The 19,595-nt window shown below is 46.7% G+C and overlaps 1 protein-coding gene across 1 annotated transcript in view; it reads right to left on the reverse strand.

Annotated features, from left to right (window-relative positions):
* LRRC2 (leucine rich repeat containing 2) overlaps positions 1-19,595 on the reverse strand; it is a 34,200-nt gene extending 14,605 nt beyond the window's left edge. Inside the window, exons 1-3 of the mRNA XM_029244307.1 lie at positions 19,417-19,595; positions 8,535-8,678; positions 2,412-2,619 (exon numbers count right to left, since the gene is read on the reverse strand). Of these exons, the coding sequence (XP_029100140.1) occupies positions 2,412-2,619; positions 8,535-8,659 (333 nt within the window). The 5' untranslated portion in view covers positions 8,660-8,678; positions 19,417-19,595. The remainder of the gene's footprint in view (positions 1-2,411; positions 2,620-8,534; positions 8,679-19,416) is intronic.

Consider the following 19,595-nt stretch of genomic DNA (forward strand, 5'->3'; position numbering starts at 1 on the left):
TGGGCACTCACCAGCTGCAGACAAATCATAAATATGCACTCCTGGGGCGGGGGGTGGGGGGAACGTGCTGGAGACATGGGGCTCCATAGCAACGCCCTCCAAAAAACGAAGCCTTCACCTCACACACACTTGGAGCTTCCAGTTTCTCAGTGCTCCTGACACCCTGTGTCTCCAGACCTCCCAGAGAGTCCCAACATGCCAGACCAACACAAACACCCCAAAAAGAAAAAGGAGACTCTGAAAGATGGAAACTTCCTCCAAAAAAAGCTATCAATCCCAAGATAAGTAAGAACAGCCCCCATGAAATGAAAACAGGACAAAATTTTTAAAGGAAAATTTAAGACTCATCCATGAAAGCAGAAATATAAAGCCACATTACAGGACTCATTCATTCACAAAACAAACAGACAGCTCTTGGAAATTAAAAACTTGACAGTAGAAGTGAAATTTTCTATTGAAAAGTTGTTCAGTAAAATTAGAGAAATCTCCCTGAAAGAGCAGGGCCCAGGGCCTGGGGTCTTCCAGCTCACAAAGAATGCCTGACCCCTGACACCCCCATCCGAATCAGGTACCCAAGTCATAGGTCACAGCCCCACAGCCGCTCCAAGGAACCCCAGGGGAGCTCCCCCCACCCAGTTCTCAAGTCCCCAGAAGCTCCACCGCCCTGTCCACCTCTTGCTGACCTCCTGCAGAGGCCAGACCTGCTGCCTGGTGTGATGTTAGAGGCCAGAACTCCCTCGCCGCTGTGAGCACTCTAAGACGGCGAACATCCTTTAATGGAGCTTTTCACTCCTTAAGCAGAGGCAAGACTGAAACACAAATCTCTCTGGGGAAGGAATACAGCAACTGAAATTCATACTAATGAATGCCTGAGGCCCCAGAGTCTTGCCTTCGGTGGGTACCCATGAGGATAAGGTACCAGCTCAGGGAACCGAATGCAGGGGACAAGAAGGCTGTAAGTAATGAAGACAACATCCACATAGTTCACCCTGGGGTCTCCCTAGCCTGCTGACTCATAACCCTCTTCCTATCCCCCGACCATACTAGGCACTCACTAAATGCCCTTTAAAGTGGTTTTCCAAAGGTGCTGTGAGCCGAGAGGACTCAACAGGTTCCCCAAGCGGGCTGGGATCGTGTTTGACCACGGCACACGAGAATGATTTACCAGCGGTATTTAATTAGAAATCCAGACAGGCCCTCCTTCCTGCCCCAGAAAAGGCGGTATCCGTGTATCCACTGATCTCAATGATGCGGATGCAGGAGAAAGACCACCAAAGAGGTTTCAGTCATAGTCTCTCCCAGTCTTATAGGGCTGTGTCGCTAACAAGACAGTGTCACAGAATATCCGCTCGTTTAATCCTCACAACAGCCCTCTGAGGGGGTCAAGGCAAGCATTAGCACCACTGAACAGGGAAGGAGATAAAATGTATACAAATGGAGCAAACAGCCTCAGGTCACACGGCCAATAAAGGGTCACCCAAAATATATGGTCTCCCAGTCCAGAGTCCTTTCAGCCACAAAATGGTGGGATAAAAAGAGATGGAGAGCAGGTCCCAGACAACTCTGTCCCACTGAACGGAAGATAGCCCGAGCTCATTTGTGCCGCCACCCAGCGCACACACACCATGTGCTGCTTCAGCCACGAAACATCAGAGCACAAGCAGCCCTGAGATGCCTCTCCAAGCCAGCAGCAACCTGGGGGAGTGCGAGCAGGAAGCACCTGTACACACCTGAGGCAAGAAAGAGGGCACATCTTTGTCCTGGCCTCAGAAACTCAGAGGAAAACTGGCTGAAGGGTCTGCGAAATTCCTTTGCGGCTCTACACTCTGTGACAAGTCAGCAAAGTCACCGCGCACAGTGGGGTGTTAGGAAAGTCAAGTGCTCAGCGCATTAAAAAAAAAAAAAGAAGGCAAGAAGTTCTTTTTAATGGGCAGGGAGGGGTGGCGAGGAGGCGGCAGAATCGGACTTTTTTTTTTTTTTTTTTTTGGCCACACCCCGCGGTTTGGCGGAATCTTAGCTCCCCTACCAGGGATTGAACCCGTGTTCTCGGCAATGGAAGCGCGGAGTCCCAACCCCTGGACCGCCAGGGAATTCCCAGAATCAAGCATTGTAAAGGCTGTGCCATCCTGAGGAGCCGCTGGGGTCCCAGTCCCTCGCAGCGTCGTAAGGATCCAAGGGGATCCCGCTGCTCTTTTCAAGACTGCACAGTCCTTCACCGCGGAAAAGACGCGAGAACCCGGTTCAGAGCCGCCAGTGGCTCCTCCGCATCCAGGGGAAAGCTCTCTAAAGACAACAGCAACAGCGCGCACTGGGCCAGGGTCAACGGCCTGAGCTCAGCCTAGCAGCAGACGTCGGCCGCAGCGCTGCAAAGAGCCTCGGCGTGCTGTAGGGACCGAAATGCATGGACTCACCTTCCAGTGCTGCCCCGTAAGTTCAAACACAAACTCACTGCTCCGTTTGTCTCTCTCCTTGGAAATTGCACTCTGCCTTGCGAGGGAGCTCCTTTCAATCTTGTCCAGAAGCCTCACGCTGGTGTCTATGAAGCCATTCTTGCAGTACGCAGCCTGGGGGATGCCCTTCCTTCTGCACTCGGCCACGAAGTTCCACTCCTCCTTTATCCTAAAACGGGCAGCAGAGGTCTCGGTTATCTCCTGGGGAATCGCCATCACCTGCCTGGAGAAGTCAGGCGGGCCACCTGGGCGCAAGCGCAAGCGCAGTCCTTCTCATCACCTGCAGTTTCCCAGCAGGAGACAAGCCCTCCCCTCCACTTCCGCCCCCTCTCCCGCCCCTCCTTTCTTGTTTCCTCTGCTGTGGTGGATATGGGGTGTGGGGGAATCTTAAACCCTCAGAGCTGTGAAGTATTAGCAAATCTGACTTTAAAAGTAGAGGAGGTGAGTTAACATGGCTAAAATTTCTACCAAAATTACCTATGCCTTTGATTAATTACAATATCCCTTGATATTATGAGGTGACACCCAAATTTTTCAAAAATGCAAGGCCAGGGCTTCCCTGGTGGCGCAGTGGTTGAGAGTCCGCCTGCCGATGCAGGGGACGCTGGTTCGTGCCCCGGTCCGGGAGGATCCCACATGCCGCGGAGCGGCTGGGCCCGTGAGCCATGACCGCTGAGCCTGCGCGTCCGGGGCCTGTGCTCCGCAATGGGAGACGCCACGACAGTGAGAGGCCCGCGTACCGCAAAAAAAAAAAAAAAAAAAAAAGCAAGGCCACAGGAATCTGATGATCTTTCAGGAGCATATGGATAGAAATAAACAGGCAGCCCCAGTTTATAAAATTCGACTTTAGAAGGTCATCCATCAGCCACCTTGGGAAACTTCACTCCTGCAGATGTACCTGTTATTCATAAACTCCAGTTCCAATCTGACACTGGAGCTGGCCCAGGACTCCTCAGCCTCCCCATCACTCCCAGCACCTTCTTGTTGCTACTTCTCTGACATATTATTTTATAGTTGTCTTATCCCCCCAGCTTGGTCATAAGCTCCATCATGATGGACTACGTCTTGCTGCCCTCCAGATACTCACGCCGTCATTAGAACAGCGTTTTGCACCTGGGGGCCTTTCTCCATGTAGAGATTTGATATCTGCTTGGAGCCTTTAACAGGTTAACATTCTATGTGGTACAAAAACAAGGTTTGTTGTGGTTTTCCTTCAAATCTATCACACAGAGACATTGTCTCAAAATAAGGTAGCCTGCCTTGGATAGGAACTTGGTGCATTCCACACTCAGGAAGGCATCTGGGCCCTACTCAGCCCAACTCAGGGACTTGGTGACAGGCAGTATCCCAGGCTTCTAAAAGAGGGCTCTTTTAGAAACAGGCTGCTGATGCAGCCCTGGTCTCTACAGGGCCTGAAGCAATACAAACGCTGAATAAAACAAAACAAAACAAAAAACCCTGTAGTAGAGGGTCAGTCCTAGTATGGAAACTCTCAGGTGGTACCCGAAGGAAAAGTGCACTAGAATCACAGTGGCTCTGTTGTCGCAGGAAAGCCCAGGAGCCAAGTGGTCAGGAGGGGCAGGAACAGAGGAAAGAGTCTGGGGCAGAAACATCTTTGAGCACTGGGCACATGGAAAGTCCTGGCCTGGACTACCAGGCACTGTCAATTGTAAGAAGAAATGTAAGGCTGATAAAAGCAAGAGACTGGTGGATATCCTTTTTCTGGAATACTGGAGACTTGGTGGATTTTATCTGATCCTATAGGGGTATGCACCTTTGTCATTGACTAAGCTATTTTACAACTCGGCAGAGATTGAAGTTAACTTGTAGAAAATTGATAGCAATACAAATCATTCTTGTCTACAGACATTCTTGTCTCTCGGTGTTAAATACATCTATATGCTGATGACGCGCAATTATATATCTCCAGCCAAGACGTCCTCAATGAATCCAGCCTCCTTGCCTCCCAGCATCTCCACCTGAATATCTAAAAGGCATCCCCCGAATTTACATGTTCCAACCCAAACTCCTGATCTTCACCTGTAAAACTTGCTTTTTCCTCTGTCTTAGAAAAAGCCTGCCAGTTGCTCTGGTCAAAAACCTCAGGGTCATCTTTGACTCTGTGCTTTCTTTCATATCTCACATCAAATCCATCAACAAATAGGGTCATTTCTACCAGAATCTGACCATTTCTCACCACCTTCACTGCTCCCATCCTGGTCCAAGTCACCAGCATCTTCATGTAGGCACCACTCTTGCCTCCCTACAGTCTAAACTCATCCAGCATTTTGAGTGAGCTTGTGACAGTGTCAGTCACACCATGTCATGCCTCTGCCCATACCTCTCATTGGTTTCTCATTTCACCCAATAAAAGCAAATGTCTCACTATGGCCTACAAGGCCCTGCGGATCTGTGCGCTCCCCTTGCCTGTCTGACCTCATCCACTACTGCACCCTCACTTACTTTTTCTGGCCCAGTCACTCTAGCCTCCTGGTTCTTCCCTGAACCACCCAGGCAAACCCCTGCCTCAGGGTATTTGCACTTGCTGTTATGTCTACCTGGAGTTCTTGATCCCAGATTTCTGCAGGGCTGGTTCCGCAGGACTATGTGCAAATGTTTCCCCCTTAATCAGACTTTTTGCTCTTCAGACACCACTTCAGGTATCAGTGGAGTTTCGTGCTTGCTATTAATCTAGGAGAACAGGAGCGCTTGAAAAAAACTATCTTGCTGACGGCATTGGCTAGCACAGCTACTACCCTACCCAGGTCCTAGTCACAGGTTGCTGAGCTGGGGAAAAGCACTGGGTAATCAACTACCTGGGGCTTCAGGATCTACACATGAAATCTACAAATAATGTAATAAAACAGATAAATTTTAAAATACCAGCACATGGAGAAATAGGAATTTAATACCAGGAGAAAGTGCTGGAAGAGTTAGAAGTGAGCTCCTCTGGGAAATACTAGCAGGGGCTTGGGGTGATTTGCTTTTCATTATTAGCTCTTCTGTGTAATTTAAATATTTTTAATACCATATGATAAAAATAAGTTTAAATATCTACCTGTAGCTCTAGTTCTGACTGTAGCAGTCAGGGATACAGGGCAGACCCTAGATCCAAGGCACTGATTGAAATAATAAAAGAAATCCTTCCAGAATTTTCACAGCCAGCAGCACAGCTGCAGCGAGTTCTTGTATTCAGTGAGCACTTTTCAGATTAATGTCTCTAAATTTTCTTTCTTCATTTCTTAGACTGAACCTGAAGGTAGAGTCTAGCAAGGTAATGAAATGATACCGGTTAAGCCCTACTCAACACATCTTTCCTATATCACAAATTACAAATTGATGTAACTATTTCACATATCTTGGTACAGCCAACGTAAGTGGAGGGAAAAAGGAAATTAGATGCGCTACTTAAAAATAAATACCAAATCTTTTTTGGATTTCTGTTTTAAATGTTTGATGTCTTAGTCCCTTTGAAACCTGGAGAAAGTCACAATGAGAATATAAACTATTTTTACAAATCCATTCTCTTCCTTGAGAGTAATTAACATAAATAAAATGTCATTGTCTTTATATTTTATCACCCATATAATTGAATAATTGTCCCCTTAAGTCAATTTTAGTAGTATTTCAAATACAAGATAAACATACAAAACAATGCCATTAGAGCTCTATTCATTAAATCAGTAAGTGTGCAAATAAAATACTCTTTCCTTAGGAAATGAGCCCACAATCTTAGTCTAGATGGCAAATAGGCTCACTGGATGAAAAATTCCTCACTTAGAGCCTAACAAAAGCATCTCTATCTCTCCATCTAAATGACTGAGTTTCATTCAAGTAGAGTGATGTTCCGTACTCATAACTTTTAAGTGTTGGTATATACCTCATGGAACAAATACAGTATTACAAAATGAAATACCATGAAGTGAGGTAACAGAACAAGCTAAACGGTTTTGCCTGGTTCCGTACATTTAAATTAACCAGATAACTGCCTTTTATACAAAGCATTCATCAGTACATTAACTTTCAGGACTTCCCTGGTGGTCCAGTGGTTAAGACTCCATGGTCCCAATGCAGGGGGCCCAGTTTCGATCCCTGGTCAGGGAACTAGATCCCACATGCATGCTTCAACTAAGAGTTCACATGCCACGACTAAGGAGCCCACCTGCCACGACTAAGACCCGGTGCAACCGAATAAATTAATTAATTAAAAAAAATACATATATATATGTATATATTAACTTTCCCACAGGAAACAAATTTTGAGAAACTAAAGGGTAACCTTCAAATAGTCCTAACAACAACAGTATAAATTATAATATGAAACTTCAAAAATACCTGCCAGAAAAAGGTAAATTCACTACATTCATGTTTGCAGGTCCTGGGAAATTAATGCTTCTTCCTGAACATCACATTCCTCCAGCCACCCTCCCAGTTCCTCCTCACCACCCAGCCAGTTTGGTGGCTGTTTTTCTTATCTTGAGCTAGAAAATCCTAACAAATTCCCAAGAAGTTTTCTGTCTTAGGTTAAGATAAGGCACAGCACAAGCCCTATGGCACTGAGCCTAATGCAGGACCAACCCTGTGTACATGAGACGTGTGAATGTGGACACAAAGCCATTTGGCACCACGATGGAAGACAGAGATCAAGAGTCAAACGTGACTGCAAAGTGGCTTCCAGGGCACAGTTCTCAGAGCGAAGCTCCTGCAGGTGGCTGCTGTTCCCAGAACCCACAGGCGGTTACCTCAGCTACAGACACCTCCATAAACCTCCCAGGGCTTGGGTCCCCATTCAGCAAGCTGTCCCACCCTAGAGTAACCCCAGATGCTGGGGGTGGGAGGAAGCTGGAGCAGGGCTGAGAACCACTTTGGGCTCATAGGGCGCTGGGACCTTGTGTAACTCGTGCTCATGTAGATCCCTAAGATCCTCTGCCATGGGTGTTGCCTGGTCTGAGGGTTCCAATTCTTAAATTTAAGATTCATGTCATAGTGGATAATCTCATATTAGTGGCAAGTGAAAAGACAGTCCAGCTATCTGTGATTACAGCATTATATAGGGGGAAAGGTTTGGCCAAATCCTGCATTTACCAGCCCTGTCAATTTGGGCAAGTTACTTAGGTCCTAACTTCGTCTTCAGACTGGGGATAATTATAACCACCTGGAACAGCTGTGATGCTTACAGTAGCAGCTTAATTATCAAGCATGATCAGAATAGGTATTTGTTTGATCGAAATAGTTTATAGAAGTGAAGAACCAAGAATAAAGAGACATTCATATCCTACACATTTTGTTTTTAACCTAAAGCATAGACATGTCACAATTTGCCAATTTGATGTAGGGTCATGGACCGCCTTTGAGAATGGGTCTGCCAATTAGAATCCCACTCTGCCTTTCTTATATAAACCACACCCATAACACATGATCCAAGACCTCCAGTTTGGGTTTCCTCACAGGGCATAAAAATTACAGACGTGCAAAGCCATCTGAATGTGCAACCTTTCTAGCTCATTGTACTTTTATCCGTCTTGTACAGTGTTAACTCAATTGGGTGGTTCATATTGATCACACACATAGTTTTTCCGAAGCCCTCAACTTAGTTTTCATACACACAATAACTCTCTTTTACTCATACTTCATGAGTGTATGACAGTAGTCAAACCACATCATTCCAATCCAAGTAAAAATTGCATCAACACAATGAATCTTATCTAACATTCAGCTCAACGGGTGAGAGGTGAGTGCAGGACATAGAGCAGCCTCATGTTGTCACGTGGGTGGACAGCATCAGCCTGCTGAGGGCGGCTAGGTGGTCTTTCAGAATTTCCTGTAGAGGGATTTGTCGTGTCATTGCTGTCTTTTCCATGCCTAGCACAGTACCTGGAATGTATGTGGGTCCTTATAGCTATGAGTGTTACTGTTACAGGAATCAAATGTTCATTGTAGGCAACAGCGTGAAGATTCTGAAGTCCAGTGAGCAAGTGTTACGGACAGGAAGAAATCTCGGAGGAAAGGCATCCCCCTCCACAACACAAATGCAGCCCGTCTTATTCGCTAGAGAGCTACAGAGCAAGTACAGAGAACACATACTTTTCCAATGCGCTTTTCTCGAGCCTTTCTGCCTCCTGCTTCTGCCAGGCTTTGTGCTTCTTGACACGAGTTTCCCACAAGGCTCTGATGACAGAGATGTCGAATACGACCACTTTATGCCCCATTTTAAGAGCATGAAGTTACCTATTTAAAAAAAAAATTATATATATATATATATATATATATGTCAGCTTCATACACACACAGAAGAAAAGTTTTAACTTGAACTTTAAAATAAAATATGAGTGAATCAATTTCATCAATAATGATGAAATGCCTTGTTTCTTCCAGGATGGCAGTTGCTAATGTTCTTAGGGTCTGAGAGTACTCTTGTTTGTAAGTCAGAGTTCAGCACTCAACTGGGGTCCTCTCCTCTAGAATGTCACACTTGTCTCTCTACCCCTCAGCTGACACGTGGGTTCCCAAAGCCCCCTGGGCATTCCTCAAGCTTTGTGGTTCCACATTCTATCGAATTTACTGGCATCTGATCTTCTCAGTAGGTTGTAACATACTCAGAGGTAAGTTTGATTAGTTATTTAGAAGATACACACACACACACACACACACACACACACACACACACACCAGTTATCTGAGGCTAAACACCAGCCACCATTAAGGGCACCAAGCATTGTACCAAACCCCACCGAGCACTTTTCCTCCTGGGACTGACCACACAGCCTGGGCACTTGTCCTGTAGGTTTCCCCTGCGACATGAACCCTCACAGCTGCTGATCTCTGTTTATGTGGTTTCTCAAACACAAGGAAAGTCAGACTCAGGTACATCTTGGTCATCACCTCTTAGTGAGAACTAGCACAGTGTGTGGCACATAGTGGACCCTCCATAAATATTTGTTGAAAGACTAAGTGAGTAAATGAATGAATGAAAGTGAGTAAAAGATTTGCATCCAGGTTGCTTCACTCTCAGCCCACTCAGTGAACTTTCTCTCTTCATTTTCCCACCTCATATTTACTATTCGTAAGTCATTATTTGCTCACTGCAAAAAAAAAAAAATTATCAGGACATAAAAGTGCATTTCAACATTCATTCCACTAAGCTATACTTGTCTCCCTTATCGAAGTAAAATAAGTTTCTATATATTGTTTTAAACTTCCCCTACCTACAGCATCAAAATCTGGCTAAAGCCATTTCCTGATGTGCACAGATACACGGAGTGTCAGTTGACAAACAGTAAGGCTGTTGAATATTCTCTGTTCCAATTCCAGACACTTCTAAATAGCAGTCAGTGGGGATACAAAACCAAATATTTAAATCTTCTGACTCAAGGTTGTGCTCTCCACAAATGGCTTGCCAATGTGAGTGGCAGAACTGCCTTATGTTTATGCAGCTGAACATTTGAGGTCAATAAGTTTAGTCTGAAGAGCTGAAAACACTGACCCCAGTTGATTTCCCTCTTTCCTTTAATTTCTGACATCTGGGACTGTCTTTTGTCTCCCTTAAAACTCTTTTACCTAAAGGGGATTTTTGACAAAGATGCAAATGGTGCAAGTTTTGTGTGGACATAAGTTTTTGATTCTCTTGGGTAAATACATATGAGTAGAATTGGAGGGTCATATGTTAACTCTATGTTTAACCTTTTCAGGAACTGCCAGACTGTTGTACAAAGCAGCTGCACCATTTTACATTCTCACCTACAGCGTATGAGGGTTCCAGTAACTCCACATCCCCGCTGACACTCGTTATCATCTCTCTTTGTATTGTAGCCAACCCAGTGAGTGTGAAGGTTGTCTTTTGTTAGCATTTCCCTGATAGCTAATGATGTTGAGCATCTTTTTATGTGCTTTATGTGTTGAGCACCTTTTTATGTGTATACCTTCTTGGGAGAAATGTCTATTCAGATTCTTTGCCCATTTTTTAATTGGGCTATTTGTCTTTTTAGTGTTGAGTTGTAATAGTTCTTTATATAGTCTAGATACTGGTCCTTTGCCAGATATATGATTTGCAAAAATTTCTTCCCATCTTGTGAGCTGTCTTTTCACTTTCTTGATTCTATCCTTTTACTTTTAACCTAAATATATGGTTATAATCTATATGAGATTTTATAGACAGAATCTTGTTGATTCGCTTAGTTAACTCATTTGGACAATTTCTGTCTTTTAATTGGTATGGTTAGGCAATTTACATTTAGTACAATTAAGGATATATTTACATTCAGGTCTATCATTTTATTATTCATTTTCTGTTTGAGCCCTCTTTTGTTTTCCTCTTTTATATTTTCCTGCCTTCTTTTCTGTTATCTGAACATTTTTTACTATTCCATCTTATTTTCTCTATTGTGTTTTTGACTATGCTTCTTTGTCTTCTCTTTTTCACGGTTGCCCTAGGGAGTATAACATACATGCTTAACTTATCGTGGTCTACTTAGAAACAGTATTTTAATTAACCACTTCAAGTGAGATATAGAAAGCTTATTACCTGGGCTTCCCTGGTGGCGCAGTGGTTGAGAGCCCTCCTACCAATGCAGGGGACGTGGGTTCGAGCCCTGGTCCAGGAAGATCCCACATGCCGCGGAGCAACTAAGCCCGTGCGCCACAACTACTGAGCCTGTGCTCTAGAGCCCGTGAGCCGCAACTACTGAGCCCGAGTGCTACAGTTACTGAAGCCCGCATGTCTAGAGCCCGTGCTCCGCAACAAGAGCAGCCACTGCAGTGAGAGGCCCACGCAACGCAAAGAAGAGTAGCTCCCACTCGCCGTAACTAGAGAAAGCCCACGAGCAGCAACAAAGACCCAACTCAGCCAAAAATAAATAAATAAAATAAATAAATTTATTAAAATAAAAAAGAAACCTTATTGCCATATAGATCCCCTTATGCTCTCACCTTTATGTTGTAGTTGTGCTATGTATTATATCAGTCAGAGTTAGATTTCTTGGCTTCAGATCATCAAACTTATTTCAAAGAACTCATGAGGAGGAAGCTAGCCTGTCATATCTACCCTGATATTTACCGTATCTGTTGTTCTTCCTTCATTCTTATTGTTCCAAGTTCCCCTCTGGTATCATTTGCTTTCTGTCTAAAAAACTTCCCTTAACAATTCTTTTAAAGGAGGTCTGCTGGCAAATTCTCCATTTTCCTTCTGAAGGAGGGCAGGAGGCCCACAGAGCAAATGGGCCACACAAGGCTCTGTTTTCTGTGTCAAGAGAGCTGCAGAAAGTTATTGCTAGCCAAGGCTGCCAGGTTGCAAAGGGACCATATTCTGTGCCCATGACTGGGGCAGGCTCCAGCAGATGTCCCACAATGCTGATCCTCCCCTGGGAAACGCAGGAAACCTCTTCCTACTACACTGTCACTCCAGTGTCCTTTACTGAGAAAGGTTAACAATGGTGTTCACTTCAAAGGACGAATACTTAAAGGAATTCCATTATATGTCACAGAATACGCACACTGAAGAGTGCATTCCAGGTTGAGAGGCAATAAGTTGATAACTAACACACTAAGTGATCAATTTGGTTGGGTTCAGACCCCACATTCCAACCTGCCCTCTGAGGTTGTGATTCCCACGTCAGATCAGTCTTCTGACTTTGCAGTGCTCTTCAGCTGTTCTGTGGGCGCCACCCAGTGGCCATCTGGGACAGGGGTTCTAACAGACTGCCAACGCTGCTTAGGGTCAGATCCATGCAGGTGCAGCTTGGGAAAGAGCCCAGGAGCTCATAAGCAACCTTTTGGGGTTGTTCTCCAGAGCTTCTCCCTCTCGGTGATCTCTCTGGTCCTTCTAGATTCCTGGGGCTTGCTTTTCAGTCCTCTGGCCAGAGACCTGGCGCTTTAGCTACCCTGCTTTGCTGTGCATGTCCTACAACTGCACTGTGTTGGGCCACACAGTGGGAGGACAGTGCAAGGAAAAAAGCAATGAGAGTTTCCTCCACCCTCTGGGGACCACAGCTCCTCTGCTCAGAAAGGAAGGATCCCTTATCCCAAAGGACGGGTGACTGAGGTCCTCCATTACCAACCTTCTCTCCGTTGCCCCTCGCTGCTGCTATTACTACACAATCCCACGGGGGCCTAAGGCATTAGAGGGTGGAGCAAAGAAAAAAGACAGGGATTTACCCCCACGCCCTGAGCATTAGGAGCCTGTTTCTCACTCCTGGAACAAAATTAGGTGCTTTGTGCTCAATTCTGGGTTTCAGGCTGCCTTGAGTCCAGGCTGGGGAATACTGGAGGGGAAAAATGGGAAACAGACCACAGGTTCTGTTCTACTTTGAATTAGGGTGTCCTTCCCTTCTTCTCTTGCAACTGTTTACTTTTCAGGGTCTTCACATTGCTGTTCTGTGTAATAAGTCCAGGTTTTATAGCTACATTTAGTGGGAGAGACAAGGTGAAGTGTGCCTACTCCATCTTACCCCAAACCATAAATCTCTGCATTTATTTTTTCTTTTACCACCTTCCTTACTCTGTTACCTTCAGCTCAGGAGCACCTAAGCTGCAAAGGTCTTAAGGTCTAAATTTTTTTAAAGAGAAAGAATTAAGCAGCCTAGCTCCTTTGAGGAAATCTCTGCACATAATCCAAGTCTACACATAAAAGCAAACCAAAAAGCCAAAGTAAAATGAACTGCTTTTGAGCAGTGTGGACAGTCAGTCATCCAAGGGTACCTGAAGCTGGAAGACCCACCTGCTGTCCAGGGTGTGTGTGTTCTAGATCAGCCAGTCATGGCTCTGATTCTTTTGTGGAGTTTCCTTTATTTTCTCAGGCCAATAAATCCTTGAAGAGTAACCAGATCTGTACATTAATATGTACGATAATTTCTATGCATTAATTTAGAGAAATATAATTCAAGTCCCTATATTAGAGAAATGGTCTATTCTTGATGCCTTTGTGTTCTATTTTTAAATATTTGTAAACCAACATTAGTCTCAGTATTTTGGTGGAAAAGAGTCTATCCTGTCTGTCATCTAACCACGTTCACTATTTTCTCTGTGTTTTTGCCAAGCAGAGAAAGAGGTACTATCCTTCAACTAAGGGGGCTTTGAAAGTGCTAGGATTTAAATCAGGGTTTTGCCTATCAGATGTTCTATTTACAAATGTGTGTAATGAAAACTAGAGACTCTAAGAATGGTAAGTGATGACCATGTATGCTGGGGATCTACATTGTAACCTCCAGAGATCCTGCGAAGGTAAGACATGCCAGCTCCTAAATCCCGGGTCCAGCCCAGCTGCTGGCATCCTGTGCAGGACAGGGCTGAGTCCAGGCCTCCCTAGACAACTGGACGGGATGGACCTTAACCCAGGAGGTAGTAGCCCCATGGGCGGGTGCTGAGATTGGGAGAGTGGTTTTATGACAAGAGCCCATGAGTCATTCCATCCAGGAAAAAATGCCCCTTTGGGGAGCAGAGAGGAGACAGATTCAGGGACAGATGCAGATGCCAGTCACTTAGCAGCTTGGGGGAAGGAGATTCCCCTGGCAAATTCACAAAGCTAATCTCTTCTTCATAGCATGAACTCCATTCAACCCAGTCTTTCAGGCAAGTACATAAGATGTAATTTTCTAAGCATTAACTTTCTGCAGAGCTATAGAAATATCACCATGGTATGCTATACCAAAGCAGAAGAGAGAAGAATTACCCTCTCCAGGATCCAGTCTGGAAGCCCTCAACACAAATAAAACAATAACCTCTCAGAGAAAACGTTTACAACCAAGGAGACTCTTCTGAGGCAGCATAAGAACGCAGAGCTTTAGCCTGGGCCCGCACTGAACCTGACAGCAAATATGCATGGTTCCAGGACTCTCATTCTAGTTCTTTGCTAGAGATCTGGCTTCCCATGGTGAGTGCAGAATCACGAGAACAAGCCTCCCTAGATTTGGCTGTACTGCCCATAGCCACAGAGCATCTTCCAGAGAAGAAAACACTTGGGGCTATGAGAAAGGAGGGAACCGCGGTGTCCCTCACTGCAACAGAAAGGACACTGGCACAGAGTGTGGTCAGGTTCATTCCCCTCCAGTGCCGAGTGTTTCAAATTCTGAATGAAATGTCAACAGAGACTCTCAAAGGTTGGATTCACAGAGGAAAAAAAAAACTTTTTTCCTGGAAAAAGTGTTTGCTTTATCGCAAGGGTCAGCAAACTTTTTTAGTAAAGGGCAAGATAGTAAATATTTTATGTAAGTACAATACTTACATAACAAAAGAGAAAACTCTTGGCCTCTCTGCTTGCCTGGGTTGGGCCTGCCTGAGCACTGACCCTGCGTCCATGCTTCTGCCCAGTTGCCGCCTACTGGAGACATTCTCAGGACAAGAGCGACTGGCCCAAGAGGGAAAGGCCTGGCAGGCCATGAGCACGGAGCAGGCGAGGGGGGACCTGCTACAGTCAGCTTCGCTCTCTGCCCCAGTGACACCCAGGTGCCTGTGTGTCCTCTCCTCCCACTCACCTCAAGCTCTTGCACAGAGATTCGACTGCTTGGTGCCTGACAGTTCCCAACAGTAGAGTCTCCAATGTGTGAATGGCAACCAGTGCGGGCCTTGGGCAGCAGTGAGATACAGCTGGCCAGGTAGACAGGTGCTGAGAGTCTGGGGGAATGGGGACGGAGGGGGTTACTCCAGTTTGGTCTCCATGGCTCACGGTGCTAGCCTGCTCTGGCAGTGCCAGGCCTGAGAGTGATCATTTGCTAATCCCAGCTTTCGTGAACAATAAATGGCCGCAGCTTTCATTCCCCCAAGGTGCTAAGTGAGTGGCAACTGCATCTGTCCCTGAATCTGCCTCTCCTCTGCTCCCGAAAATGCCTTTTTTTTCCTGGAAAAAAAGCTTTAGTGGATGTGATGGCTTTAAATTATATGCACAAATTCTTTGACATTCTTCCCTCTAAAAAGGTAGAGCTTAATTCCTTTCTCCTTGAGCTTGGGCTGGACTTAGTGACTCACTTCTAATGAATATAATGTGGTGAAAGTGATGGTGTGTGACTTCTGAGACTCAGTCCCATAAGGTATTGCTCTCTCTCTCGGATTACTCACTCTGGGGAAAGCCAGGCACCATGTCCTGAGGATGCTCAAGCAGCTCTATGGAGAAGCTTCCTGTGGAGAGAAACTGCGGCCTCCTGCCAACAGCCGTGTGGGTGGACGCTGTCTTAACAGCAGATCTTAAGGCCCCGGTCAAGCCTTCAGATGACTGTAGCCCTGGCCAAAATCTAGACCTCATGAAAGACCCTGAGCCAGAACCTGAGCCAGAAACCAGGTTTCTGACCCTTAGAAGCTGTGGGATAACAAGTGTTTATCATTTGAAGATGTTAAGTGCTGGGGTAATTTTTATGCAGCAATAAATAACTAATAAAGTGAACAGTAAAATAAGAGGCACTTATAAAACTCAGTCTTAATTTACAGTGACATCTGGTGTCTATATCCAGCTGCTTCCTTGACATACCCACTTGGATATCTCACGCATATCTCAAAAGAAACATGATTCCCTCCAAACTTACTCATTTAGAATCTATCCATCCCTGTCTGCCTTAATTCCCCATCTCGACAATGACTCCATATTTATCTGGAGGTCACTCCTTTATGCTTTCTGTTTCCTCACCCTGACCACCCAATATATGGACATGCGCACACACACACACACACACACACACACACACACACACACACTCATTCACACATCTAATTTATTCTGTAGGGGCATGTGTTTCTCACCACCAATTTCTGCCACATCTGGCCTCAGTTGTGCAAAAGCCTCTCAGCTGGTCTCCTGACTTCCCACTCACCCACATCCAATCCATTTGCTACACGACGGTGAGCATCACCATCACCAAAGAGAACTGGATCATGCTGCCACCTGGCCCAAGTCCTCCAGAGACTTCCATTTGGAATGAGAGGGAGATCCCAGCCCCTCACAGGGCCCAGTAAGACCCTGGCACGACCTGCCCTCAGACAGCCCCTCCCACTCACCCCCACTGCTCTCCTCCTCCGAGCCCGTCCACCACCTGCTTCTTCCCACCTCAGACCCTGCAAACGCTGCTCCCTCTGCCTAGACGTTCCCCCCATTCACACGACTCTCCCCACCCTGACACCCCTGAATTCAACTTCTGCGTTCCCTCCTCAGCGTGGCCTCCCCTGCCTCTTCATCTAAGGTGCAGCCTCCTGCTACTCTCTCTCTCAGACTGTTGCTTACTTACCTCACAGCACATAATACAAGTTGAATCATTTGACCATTTGTTTAATTATACTTTATCTGTCCATGGACGGAACCATGGTTTCCTGATGGGAGCAACCACCTGAGGGGCCCCTGACTTGGGCTCAGAGCCTGGCCCCTCAAGTCAGCCACTGACACTAGGTCACTCAGTAACAGACGCCAGGCTCCCACTTCTGAGTCTCAACCCAGAAATCCTGGGTATGGAGCCAGTTTACTTGGTATGTATTTCTGTTCTTTGATTCCCAGGAACCCTAAAGAACTGACATCTGGGGACACTCATTAAATGCAGAAAGATGAATGTCCTTGCCTCTGAGCTCTCAATCTGGAGGGGCGAACAGATGTTTAAAGGGATACATTTCAATGCAGCATGTGGATTCGACAACAGAGACTGAAGGAGCTGCTGTGCAAGCCAGAAGAGGAGAGATGCCCTCCAGTGCGTGATGGGGGGTGGGAGTAGGGGGTCAGGGAGAGTCCTGCAGGGACTGTGAGGAAGGCGAAAGGACCATTCTTCTGGGTTTGATCGAATAGTTTTCCATGCTCCCTCCCCAAGCCAGGTATATCAGAATCACTTTACAGAACCATCTGTGATCCCGAGCCAGAGGACATGACTGGAAAAACACATCCTTTGGCAGCAGAACACTAGTCTCCACTTAGAATCATATGCCAGGGTTCCAGGTGGGAGGGGGGACTTTCGGGTCACCTAGTCCTCTCACTTCTTGTCAAATGACAGGCTGGGCTGGAAGAGGGCGGGGGTGGGGTACAGGGCTTATATCTCAGAGAATTTGAGGTGTGAAGGCCCTGGGAGAGTCTGGGAGGAGACTCAACAAAGTCCACAATACAGGTGCCAAGCCATCCTTGGTTCTCCCTCTGCGAGGCTGGGAGGGGGACAGCAGCAGAGGGGGTGAGGGGAGAAGGGCATGGAGCTGGTGCCGGGGTTCACCTGGACCAGCCATGGGGAGAGAGGCCTGGCTCCCCTCCTCCCCACCTGCCCCTTAGAGCCCCCCAGATCCGTCTTCCCTTTGGACTGACCAGCTCCAGGCCTTCCACAGCATTTTCCAGGTGTACCACCAGGTGCAGAAGACACCTATCACCAGCCTTGCTGGATCCAGGGGAATGACTGTAACCAATGGGAACTTCTGGTGACACCAAGGTACAGTGGAGGCAATAATATGACAGACCAGGGGCTTTAATGGCCCACAAATTCCTTTCTATCCTCACATAAGGCCACTGCCTGGACCCCAGAGTTGGAACAGAGTGAGATTTCTGATAGAAACAGTAGGGGAAATAGAGGGTAAATATTCAAGTGAGGTCAGTCACAGTAGTCACAATATTTCTGCCAAATTCTAAATTAAATTACATTTTATGTCACCTGATCAGTGTTCCCCTGGGGACACACATTATTTTACGGTAATTTGTTAAACTAGAAAATCTGGCCAAGGGAGGCAGAGGCTCCAGACAGGATTAAGAGGACAGTCTCAGGGTCAGGACAGTCTCAGGGCTGGAGTCCTGCCTCCCCCGCCTACTGCTGCATGTCCCTGAGACGGCTACCTAACCTCTCTGAACCTCGGTGTTCTCATCTGGACATGGTGCGACAGAAGCACTGAGCTCATAGGATTAGTGGAAGGATCACGCGTGATAATTTGTGTCACGTGCTTAAGACAGTACCTGGCACCTAGTAAACCTCAAAAAATGTCAGTTATTTAAAGAAAAAAAAGAAATTAAGACAGACATTGTTCCCAGTTATATATAAGATCAGAACAAAAGGTACATGAGCATCTGGGGATTTTTCTCTATCAGGTATGGTTACAGAGGTTCTATGGGAGAACACCCAGCTCCTAAGTTATGGGAGAGGATTTGGTCCATCAGAAGAGCCGCCACGCAGTGGTTAAGAATCCACCTGCCAATGCAGGGGACACGGATTCAAGCCCTGGTCCGGGAAGATCCCGCCTGCGGCAGAGCAACTAAGCCCGTGCGCCACAATTACTGAGCCTGCGCTCTAGAGCCCACGAACCACAACTACTGAAGCCCGCGTGTCTAGAGCCTGTGCTCTGCAACAAAGAGAAACCACCGCAATGAGAAGCCCGTGCACAGCAAAAAAGAGTAGCACCTGCTCATGGCAACTAGAGAAAGCCCGTGCGCAGCAACGAAGACCCAACGTAGCCCCACCCCCCCAAAAAAAAAATATATATATATGTATGTATGTATGTATAAAAGAAGAGCCACCAGCACAGTCAAACTGCTTACAAAACCAGACAATTCTCTTCCGGGTTCTAATCACTTTCCCACTCTCACCCCCACGTCTCTCCTGGAGGACAGACTTCCCCGGCCAGATGTCAATCATCCCTTTCAGGGCACTGAAGAAGCACAACCAGAGTTGATTTATCACCCCTGGACAGCACTGTGGACCAGAAAGTTTTGAGCTCAGCCTCGGGAACAAGGGTGATGCTGAGAGTAACCCACTAACAAGAGCCGGAGTGTGGAGACCCGGCCACAGCAGCAGCCCGGCTACCTAGACCTGCCCGCTCACAGGCTCTCCTTCCGCATTCAATTCCATCCCCTGCATAATCCTCAATCCGTGTTCGTTTGGGAGGTTCACCCCTGTCAAGCCTCAGCACAGCAGGGACAGACATAAACAAGGAAGCACTGTCCCCCGCCCCCTCCACAGGTGCCCCATGCCCCTACCCTCGCCTTCCCCACAATCCCCCAGTTTCAGGAGCAGCCGCGCACTCACCCCCCACGCCCACCTACCCGTGAATGGGCTGCAGCCCTGAGCCCCTGCCGGTGCCTGCCGAGTGGAATCCGAGCCTGTTTACTCCGCAGCAGCGACACACTGGGGCCAGAAGCGCTCCAACTGCCCCAGCTTCCCGGCTTGTGCGCTAATGGGCTATGTTTGTAGGCTGATAATATGATCTGTAGGACATGTGCTG

Source organism: Monodon monoceros, unplaced genomic scaffold, assembly GCF_005190385.1.
Source record: "Monodon monoceros isolate NGI ecotype Baffin Bay Population unplaced genomic scaffold, NGI_Narwhal_1 Super_Scaffold_3, whole genome shotgun sequence".
NCBI lineage: Eukaryota > Metazoa > Chordata > Mammalia > Artiodactyla > Monodontidae > Monodon > Monodon monoceros.